This window comes from Gymnoscopelus microlampas, assembly GCF_963454915.1.
Source record: "Gymnoscopelus microlampas genome assembly, chromosome: 8".
NCBI lineage: Eukaryota > Metazoa > Chordata > Actinopteri > Myctophiformes > Myctophidae > Gymnoscopelus > Gymnoscopelus microlampas.
In genome coordinates this window covers 1977781-1988800 of record NC_139945.1, presented here as the reverse complement: position 1 = coordinate 1988800, position 11020 = coordinate 1977781, and the positions used below count along the sequence as shown (strand labels likewise).

The following is an 11020-nucleotide window of genomic DNA, read 5'->3' as shown; positions in this document are numbered from 1 at the left end:
TCTCATGACTGCTTTATTTAGTGTAACTCGAACACGCACTGCTCGGTATGGGTTAAATAAATGGGTATACAAACGTATTCCATGTGATTGGTATCATAATATGTCATTCATGTAGGCTAGAACCTACGTGACAACAAGATTGTACCGCTACGCTACGGATTACATGAAAGAAAGTTGAGCGGGCGTGTGTGTGTGTGTGTGTGTGTGTGTGTGTGTGTGTGTGTGTGTGTGTGTGTGTGTGTGTGTGTGTGTGTGTGTGTGTGTGTGTGTGTGTGTGTGTGTGTGTGTGTGTGTGTGTGTGTGTGTGTGTGTGTGTGTGTGTGTGTGTGTGAGAGAGACAGCGAGAGAGAGAGAGGGGCGTGGCGTGTGGCGAGGCGAGCGGGGGAAACTGTTTCTTATTGGCTTTTCATGCTTTTTTTTGGGTCGTATTCTGGTTCATGTCGTGAAGTCGGGCGTTTTGTGAATATTTAAGGGCGTGTTATTTAAATGACGCTCGTTTTCAGACGTGATATTTATCAAAGCTGATCAAGTTTATCATTCTGGATTCTATTAACCCTATATGTAGTTGACCTGAGTGTTCATTTAACTGCGTGTGTGTGTGGGATTTACACACACACACACACACACACACACACACACACACACACACACACACACACACACACACACACACACACACACACACACACACACACACACACACACACACACACACACACAGATCTGATATACTGAAATCACGTTTGAAGTCTCGTCTCGCGATACTTCCGCCCGCGATTCTGGAGCCTGGAGGGATTTGTGATTTGTGTCGTTACAGAGGACTGACCGTTGATTGGTTGACTCTCCTGTCCGTCTTCTTGTACAGTAGGTTACCTGATCATGACTGTTGATTGGTTGACTCCCCCTTGTCCCCCCCTCTTCTCATAGGTTACCTGATCATGACAGACGACTGGTTCTCTGAGTACGTGTACGAGGTGGTCGTGGACAAGAAGTACCTCGCCGCCGAGGTCCTGGAGGTGATGCAACAGGAGCCCGTCGTACTTCCTGCCTGGGACCCAATGGGAGCCCTGGCGTAAAAATAACTCCTCCTCCTCCTCCTCGGTCCATTTGACTCCCCCCCCCCCCCCCCCCATCGCTAGGCTGGTTTTATTCTCTCTCCGATTAAAGTCCCTCCCCCCTCCCTACCCCCCTCCCCCCCCCCCACCACACCTCATTATAATAGACAAAAATAATAATAAAGTTTTTCTTCTCTTTTTTTTTTACTGGAATGACGTTGTTTCTTGTCTCGCCTTATTTTTTTACTGTGATCTTTTTTTAAAGGAGCACTTCACCCATTTTTCAACCTTTATATTCATTATAATTGGTCCTCACTTAACCCATTCAGTCCTGGAACGCATGCTGTGAGATTTTAGCTACAACTGTTATTTTTATACTCTGGGCTATTCAAAAATAGGTATTCCATTATTTAGAAAAATCGTGAAAATGTGTGCAAATCTTTGAATGTGTGTGTTTTTCAAAGGGAACTTTTTTAACTCAAATCTTTGCTTTTGGGGATTCTACAAATGTCTTCTAAATCCTAACAGTTTTCTTTATTTTTTGAACTTATGTTGCTAAACCGCGGACCCCCATCTCAAAATGTTATGTTCCAGGGACCCCCCAGAAGCAAAGATTTGAGTTACAAATGTTCCTTTTTTAAAAATTAATATTCAAATATTTGCACAAAAGTTCACGATAAAAAAAAAATAGCAGATCTACAAGCTCGTAGCGCGACACCAAGTTCCGCGCTACGAGCTTGTAGATCTGCCATTTTTGAACAGCCAAAGTATAAAATAATGGTTAAAGTGATTAAAATCCAATGTGATACAGATACTTTCCAGGTCTTAATGGGTTAAAAATTATATATATATATAAATATTCAAAGATTTGCACACATTTTCCACCATTGATAAAACAAATCTACAAGCCCATAGCGCGGCGGGCTTTTTAATTGCTATGGGCTTAGCTATGCTAAGCCCGCAGCTAGCATAGCTATGCGTAGCCGCACCCTAACCCTAACCGCACGCGGATGCCACATAGTCGGAGAAAAGGTCTGTCGGATTAACGCATGCCTCCCATACTATGCTATGCTAGCATAGCTATGCGCTATGGGCTGTTTTTTAATAGCCAAATTAAATAAATCTTAAAATGACATGGATGGGTCCCCCGTCTTAATAGTTGTAATGCTAATTATAATATGGCATCATTTCTGTTCTGCTCACTCTCTGTCTCAGAGGAGAGCTGTGGACCGTTCAGAAACCTGACTACCAGTGACATCATCTTTGTTTTGTTTAACCACTGTCTTCTATTTCAGCATGAAGGAAGAGAAAGCCTGTTTCTATTAGCTTGGAATTCCCCCCCCCCCCCCATCGATGATGTCACTGGTAGGCAGGTTTCTGAGTGAGTAGAACAGACATGGTTCCATAACATGTGAGGAGCAGGTATACTGTATATCAGCGGTGATGCAACTTTGATGATGTAGACCAGTGGTTCTCAACCACTGGTCTACAGTAAATAATTTGGGGGGGTCGACAGATTTTTTGGTCAATGTGAAAAAAAAAAAAAGTTTTAACAAAATATTTTTTGTTATTATTAATTCATGTTTTATCAGTTAATTTACTAAATTCAAGATACAAATATTTCATTATTAACATTAGGAAAACATTTTTAATGTAATATAATAAATAATTATCAAATAACCTATTATAATTAAATAACCTAACCCTAACCCTAAAACCGAAATAAAGTAACCAAAAAACGGGGAAAAAACAAACCCAATCCGCCCAGAACCGCAAAAAAAATGTTGCGTGCGCAAAGCGAACGGGAACGGGACCCCGCGCATGCACGGTCGCGGTAAATAATATCATTATTTTGGGGGTCGCGGCCTGAAAAGGTTGAGAACCCCTGATGTAGAGCAGTGGTTCTCAAACTTTTTCATGTCAAGTACTCCCAAATTGACACTTAATAGCCCGCGGACCCCCATTTCAAAAGATATGCCAGGGACCCCCCATAAGAGAAGATTTTTTTTTAGGGCTCTAGCAGTGACTCTCAACCATTTTAATTTCAAGGACCCCCCAGTTTGACATGCATTAGGGCTATAGACCCCCATTTAATGGTATGGGTGGATATCTATCACTTGGACCACAATTTATATTGTAAAATCTATGTCAATTTAACTCTGAGAGTGTACAAATGGAACCAAATGGACCCGTTAGGGTCCAACGGTTCCATTTGTACTCTCAGAGTTACAGACCCATAAGGGTCCATTTGGTGCCTAATCTATCATTTAGCTGGGGACCCCCTGGAACTCCCTAAAGGACCCCTGGGGGTCCCCGGACCCCACTTTGAGAACCAATGATGTAGAGGGCCACTATATTTACACACTCACTCCAGAGGGACACATTACATATACTGTCGGGCAGACACATCTTATCTCTGTATTTTAACTTTTTGTTTCGTAAATTAATGCCGTACTTCGCCATTCTTTGTCACACAAAAGTAGCAAAAATAGCAGATCTACAAGCTCAAAACGTGTCGCAGCACGACGCGTTTTGAGCTTTATAGGTCTGCTATTTTTGCTATTTTTGAATCGGAATCCTGTTTTTCTTTTCGCTATTTTTGAATTGGAATCCTGAAAAGTAACATTTTTATTTCATTTCAAATGCACTTAGTTATACTAACTTCATGAACTTAAATACAAATACATTGGACATAAAAAAGACAATAGAATGTTAATACTAGTCATTAAGCTACTAATATAGACTGAAGTCATTAAAGCGGGTCATGTTTGCATGTTAGGAATCATAACAGCTGAAATCAATAATATATCACTATTCTGATATTAACCTGTGGGCCGCATTAAGTGAGGGTGGGGGTCGCATGTGGCCCCCGGGCCGCCAGTTGCCCATCTACGGTGTATATGAAGATACGGATGGAAATGCTCAACCCTAGTTTCGAAAAGAAATCGTGAAAATGTGTGCAAATCTTTGAATATATACAGTATATCCATTTTTAACTCAAATCTGTGCTTCCGGGGGTCCCTGGAACAACATATTTTTAGATGGAGGGTGGTCCACGGATAAATACAAATCATTTTGGGGGTCCTTGACATGAAAAAGGTTTGAGAACCACTGATATTATAGCAGGATAAGTTTAAATAAAGAAAAAAAAAACGTTAGGGCGCGCTCCCATCAAAACATGGTCGGCTGCTGTTAAACGCAGGTTGTGTGCGGCCACAGTTTTTTGCAGCCAGCGGATTCTAAAAAACGGGAGTGACGCGCCTGTCACTCAGTTTCAGGACCCTCCCCGTAGCCCGCACCGCCTTCTGCCTTGAGCACCATGGTGATTGGACAGAGGGAGGAAATCAGCTCCTGCCTCCAGCAGTTTTATGCTTCAAATGGACAATAGTCAGCGGATATTGCAGTTTCTCTAGGAGAATGTTTGACAGCTCCTTAAAGTTGGGGTACCCACCATAACCTTGGTTAAAACAAAATCCCCCCAAAAAAACTAAATGTAATTATATTTTAAGTAGCATGTGAGGGGTCAAACTAGGGTGTTTTTATGATTCTGAATCCATTGCAATCATTTGGGCTTTTTACACAAAAAGTATACATGGCTATGGCCGTTTTTAGCCCAAGGAGTGGTTTTGGTGCAAAACAAATGATTGCAATGGATTCAGAATCATAAAAACACCCTAGTTTGACCCCTCACATGCTACTTAAAACAGAATTACATTTGGATTTGTTTTTTTTTATTTTTTTAACCAAGGTTATGGTGGGCACCCCAACTTTAAGGAGCTGTCAAAAAATCTCCTAGAGAAACTGCATTTCAGTCTTTGTGAGATGTGTTTCTAGACACCTTTACAAACACATTGGTGAAGATTTTTTTTGGTAAGGAATTTATTCCAATATTGGAAAATATTCTGCTAATATCCCCTGACTACAAGTCGTGTAGAGCGGATAAACGCACGGTCTCCGCGACAAGCGGAAAGATCCGCTCTTGCGTGAATCCACGCATTTGCATTGACAAAGCTTTGGCAGATTTCGCCCCAGAGGTAAAATAAAAGTGCGGTGGGAGCGCGCCCTAAGAAGACGTTTTGTAGAATCCCCCAGAAGCAAAGACGTGAGTTAAACATGTTCGCTTTAAAAAACATATATATATACACACATATATGAGCTTGTAGATCTGCTATTTTTGAATAGCCCAAATTATAAAACAGTCTAAAATGACTGTGTGTGTGTGTGTGTGTGTGTGTGTGTGTGTGTGTGTGTGTGTGTGTGTGTGTGTGTGTGTGTGTGTGTGTGTGTGTGTGTGTGTGTGTGTGTGTGTGTGTGTGTGTGTGTGTGTGTGTGTGTGTGTGTGTGTGTGTGTGTGCGCAGCATAAATTCCCTGGGATGGCATAGAGGAAAGTTTTGCACTGAAACAGATTCCAGGTTGATTTATTTTAAGAGGTGACGTTTTATTGTAGATTTGTTATATTTTTGTCTCCACTTAATTCGTTGAAGGGAGACCAGAGGGGGCAGTAATGCAGTTTATACAAAGTGGGCAACCAGTGGTGGAAAGTAACTGAGTACATTCACTCAAGTGATACTTTTACTTTTTACTCCACTACATCTCAGAGGCAAATATTGTACTTTTACTCCACTACAATTATTTGAAAACTTTAGTTACTTTGTAGGCTTTGATTATTACTACAAAACATATATTAACCACTTCAGCTTTATATACATTTCGGCCATTTGAAAATAGCAGATCTACAAGCTCACAATGCGTCGTGATGTGACACATTGTGAGCTTGTAGATCTGCTATTTTCAAATGATTTTTATACATTTGAAAACTTAAAATTGGACATTCTGCGTAATGAATACTTTTACGTTTCGTACTTTTAAGTACATGTTGATGCCAATACTTTTGTCAAGTGCATTTTGAATTCCAGACCTTTACTTGTAACACAGAGTATTCCTATATTGCAGTATTGATACTTTTACTTAAGTAAAACATGTGAGTACTTTGTCCACCACTGGTGGCGACGACACAAACAAAAAACAGGCAAGCGAACAAAATATGAGTCAACTTCACTTTTATGTGTCTAGACCTTAACCCATTAAGACCTGGAACGCGTCTGTGTCACTTTAGATTTGAGCTGAAAAGCCAAATTTTACACTTTGGCTATTCAAAAATAGCAGATATACAAGTTCATAGCGCGGCACCGAGTGCCGCGCTATGAGCTTGTAGATCTGCTATTTTTGAAAAATCGTGAAAATGTGTGCAAATCTTTGTATATATATTGTTTAAAGCGAACATTTTTAACTCATTGAGTGCCTTTCACGTGTTTTAACGCTATGGTGCAACATGCCAATCACGTGTTTCACGTGTTTTTGAAAAAAGTAGTACAAAAAATATATATAGATATCATTATTTGAAGATTTGCAGCTCCATCCACTCCTTGTTTAACGTAGAACTGAAAAAGGCTGTATCTCGCTTCCTAAGCATTTTTTTTTTACTTTGAAAAAATAAAAAAATAAAAAATCGTACTGGCCAGAAATAGCTAGAAATAATTTGGGCACTCAATGAGTTAACTCTATTCTTTGCTTCTGGGGGGTCCCTGGAACAACATATTTTTGAGATGGGGGTCCGCGGCCAAATACATATCATTTTGGGGGTCCTTGACATGAATGAGTTCGAGCACCAACCACTGATATAGAAACATACGTTTATCAGAAAACTGTTGGGATTTAGAAGACATTTTGTAGAAATCAGCTTCAGGTCTTAAAGGGTTAATGTGTGTTACAGTCTCAGAGGGATCTACAGGCCCACGCTTATCAAAGGAAACCCCCCCCCCCCCGCTGTCTTTAGAGACACGGGGACCAGGGGGAAAAACCCCTTTAATGTTACGTCTTGTGTTAATACATTCATTCCAGGGACGCATCTGTGTCATTTTAGATTTTTTTTAACTATAGCCTATAATCATTATTTAGTACTTTGGCTTTTCAAAAATAGCAGATAAGCAAAGCTCATACAAAAACTATCGTGAAGATTTGTGCAAATCTTGGAATATTATATATTTATTTTAGACAGACATTTTTTAACTGCTTCTGCGGATCCCTGAAACAAAACCTTTTCATGTCAAGGACCCCCAAAATTATACCTATTTGGCCGCGGACCCCCCCCCCCCCCCCCCCCCCCCCCCCCCATCTCAAAATATGTTGTTCCAGGGACCCCCCACCGCCTCAGGAGCAAAGATTTCAGTTCAAAGTTTTCGCAAAAAAAATATACATAGCCTACATTCAAAGCATGTTGGGTTGTCCTTGACACAGTTTGAGAACCACTGATATTATAGCAACTTACTTTACTTTTTTTTTTATTGTTTTACGCTGTTATGATGTATAAGACATTTGTAGAATCGTATAGTTAAGAATGTTGGCTTTAAACATATAAGATTTGCACACTTTTCTTTCCAAGATTTTTTTGTTTTTTTATCATTTTTATCCCTCGATTTTGTAACCCTTTTTTTTCACCCGGTGCCAATTTGCTAAGTGATCCTGGGCGCTACACTCCCCTCACCAGCCTAGGGAGGCCAGGGCCGAGCTCATGCCTCCTTCAATGCATGAGAGCCAACTGACCTTCTTGTCACCTGACAGGGGGGAGTTTCCCTGGTTGGACGTAGCGCGTGGAAGGAACACGTTATTCCAACCAGTTCCCTTCCCCTCCATCAGGCGCCCCGGCTGACCAGGGGGAGGCAGTATAGAGACCAGGATTACTACATGTTTTTGTGAGGGTATTAACTACCCTAGGAGACACGGGGAGAACATGCAAACTCCACACAGATTTTCCACGATTTTTAACCAAAAATAGCAGATCTACCAGCTCATAGCGCGAGTGCCGCGCTATGAGCTTGTAGATCTGCTATTTTTTGATTAGCCAAATAAATCTAAAAATGACACAGATGCGTTCCCGGTCTAAATAGATTAAATAAATGAAACTGAGGAAACAGGCAGCAGACAATAGATGTCCCTTTAATATGTAGTTGTATTTACCTCTATGGACAGAGCAACGGACACGTTTCAAACATAATAACGGGTGAGGAAGAATCTGTTAGGTCTGTTTTCTCCGTTTTCACGATGTTGTCGAACATTGATCATGCACCTTGAGACTTATATTTAACCCCTTTCAATCCGGGAACACATCTGTGTCATTCTAAGATTTCCTTGGGCTATTCAAAAATAGCGGATATGCAAGCTCATAGCGCGGCACCGAGTGCCGCGCTATGAGCTTGTATATCCGCTATTTATTTATTTTTATTGGGAAAATGTATGCAAATCCTTGAGCAAACATTTGCAACTCAAATCTTTGCTTCTGGGGGGGTCGGTACCTGGAACAAAAATAGTTTACAAATGTTCGCTCTAAAACATATTATAATCAAAGATTTTCACAGATTTTCACATTTTTGAGTGGTGCCAACCACTCCTATATCTGACTTTGTCTGTGTGTCCGTGTGTCCGTGTGTGTGTCCGGGTGTGTGTCCAATAAACAAACATTGATGACAACATCAATACGGGGCACCACTCTCTTCACACAGGGTGTGATTTTTTTCAATAACAATAGCTGATCTACAAGCTCGTACTGTGGCACTCTGTGCCGGGCTGTGAGCTTGTAGATCTGCTATTTTTTTTTTTTGAATAGCCAAAGAAATCTAAAAATGACACAGATGTGTTCCTGGTTTGAATGGGTTAAATAAATGAAGAACAGAGCATCAGGTATGACATCACTTCAGAATATAGTAGCAGGTTTAAAGGGCAAGACCACTTTGGTAGAGGTTTGGGTTGTGTAGTTACCTTGCCATGATGTAACTCCAAAGGTGGGCAAGACATCAAAAATAATTGCTCTATTGATTAGAAATTGATAATTCAAAATATGCTCCTCATTGACTTACATTGTACGGTTACATTGAACATCTCTCAAAGTCACTATTTTAGCACGTAAATGAACCCAAACATAGCTGATTCAGACAATATAGAACATCACCAAACCCAGTACTGTTTGTTTTTTTAATGAAAATGTCAACTTCCTGTTGATTTTACTATTTGAAGATCTAGATCCGGATCCGCGGATCCAGTCCAGGTTTTCTACTTATTATTGGTCAGGCTGTCCTGACATCAGTGTCTCTGCTGTCCTGACATCAGTGACTCTGCTGTCCTGACATCAGTGTCTCTGCTGTCCTGACATCAGTGACTCTGCTGTCCTGACATCAGTGACTCTGCTGTCCTGACATCAGTGTCTCTGCTGTCCTGACATCAGTGTCTCTGTTGTCCTGACATCAGTGCCTCTGCTGTCCTGACATCAGTGACTCTGCTGTCCTGACATCAGTGTCTCTGTTGTCCTGACATCAGTGCCTCTGCTGTCCTGACATCAGTGCCTCTGCTGTCCTGACATCAGTGACTCTGCTGTCCTGACATCAGTGCCTCTGCTGTCCTGACATCAGTGACTCTGCTGTCCTGACATCAGTGTCTCTGTTGTCCTGACATCAGTGCCTCTGCTGTCCTGACATCAGTGACTCTGCTGTCCTGACATCAGTGCCTCTGCTGTCCTGACATCAGTGACTCTGCTGTCCTGACATCAGTGGGAAGTTCCTTCCACCACTGTGGGGCCAGAACAGAAAAAAGTCGTGACCATGTCGATCAACCAGAAGGACCCTTAAGTGACGAGGCAATCAGTCGCCCCGAGGTGGCAGACCGAAGTGGTCAGGCAGGACAGACATTTATACAGTCAGGAGAAGTATACATGAGGTAACAACAGATGGTCACTCCTTACATGGGCTTTATTCTATAACTGACTCACACAGAGTCGGTATGTTTGAAATAGGTTTGCATGAGTCGACTGTTTCTAAAAGACTTTGTCAGGGAGAGGAGTTTGACACGGAAGAACAGGTGATGATTGTTGCCTCTTACTAATACATTCATTTAATCAATACCCCAACGACTGTTATATGAATTTTTATCCACCACATTCCATCCCTTAGGGCATAAATATAACGTATTCATGTCCTATAAAAATAGAGAAAATTCATAGAATGACAGGACATTATGCTAATTCAATGGGATACAATCATGTACAGATATTCAAAACAAAACCGTATTGTTAGATACACGTGTGATGGCAGTGACAAGCAAGCATTGCGCATAATGCTACTGGTCACGTATTCTCAAACAGTGTTTTCAACAATTCTACAGTAATGGTTACAACTTTTATTCTACTTTTGGTTGACTAAATATCATAAGATTTTAGTCAACTAAATCTACAGTCCATTTACTAAAATGTATTTTTGGCCGGCCGGAGTCGAAATGGACGATTTTCACTTAGCTGCATGTCGGAAATAGCCGATCTACAAGCTCACCGCCCCCCAGCCTGTAGGAATACGTGCACATACATACACATATTTTTTGATTGAGTGGATCATGGCACCCTCATTGTGTTACACGCAATGTGTTACAGCCTACACGCTCACTCTCTCTCTTTAAACTTTCTACTGAATGCAGACATTTTACTGCAGAGTAAAATGATTAGGACACATATTAAAACACACCGTTCACGTTATTCCTCCATTGCTTGTATATACGTTTATCTGAGTAAGCCAATACAGGCTCCATTGCATTTGAGGGCGTTATGCATACAGTACTACAGTACAGCCAGTCTAAAGCTCAGCTTCCCTCAACAATAGCACTTCTCTTCATAATGCGTTTGAGCAACAAAACAAAAAACAATATGCTATAAATGTGTTCATCAACCTGTTATTACATTTAAATGGTTCCCAAGCAGATGTTTCTACAGACGGCCCGAAACCTTCCACACATAATAATATAGACAGGGGTAGGTAATACACAAATTAATAGAAATAAAGGCACAGGCAGCCAATTGTTTGGATGTAATGTCTTTATCTCTGTGAGAGGATAAGTACTGGAAAACATTTTGAACAGCAGACGCTGC

At 41.0% G+C, this 11020-nt stretch overlaps 1 protein-coding gene across 1 annotated transcript in view; it reads left to right on the top strand.

The window, feature by feature from the left end:
• Window positions 1-1268, top strand: part of blmh (bleomycin hydrolase) — an 80969-nt gene extending 79701 nt beyond the window's left edge. The window contains 1 exon segment of the mRNA XM_084065216.1: window positions 928-1268. Within this exon segment, the coding sequence (XP_083921342.1) occupies window positions 928-1076 (149 nt within the window). The 3' untranslated portion in view covers window positions 1077-1268.
• The last annotated feature ends 9752 nt before the right edge of the window (window positions 1269-11020 follow it).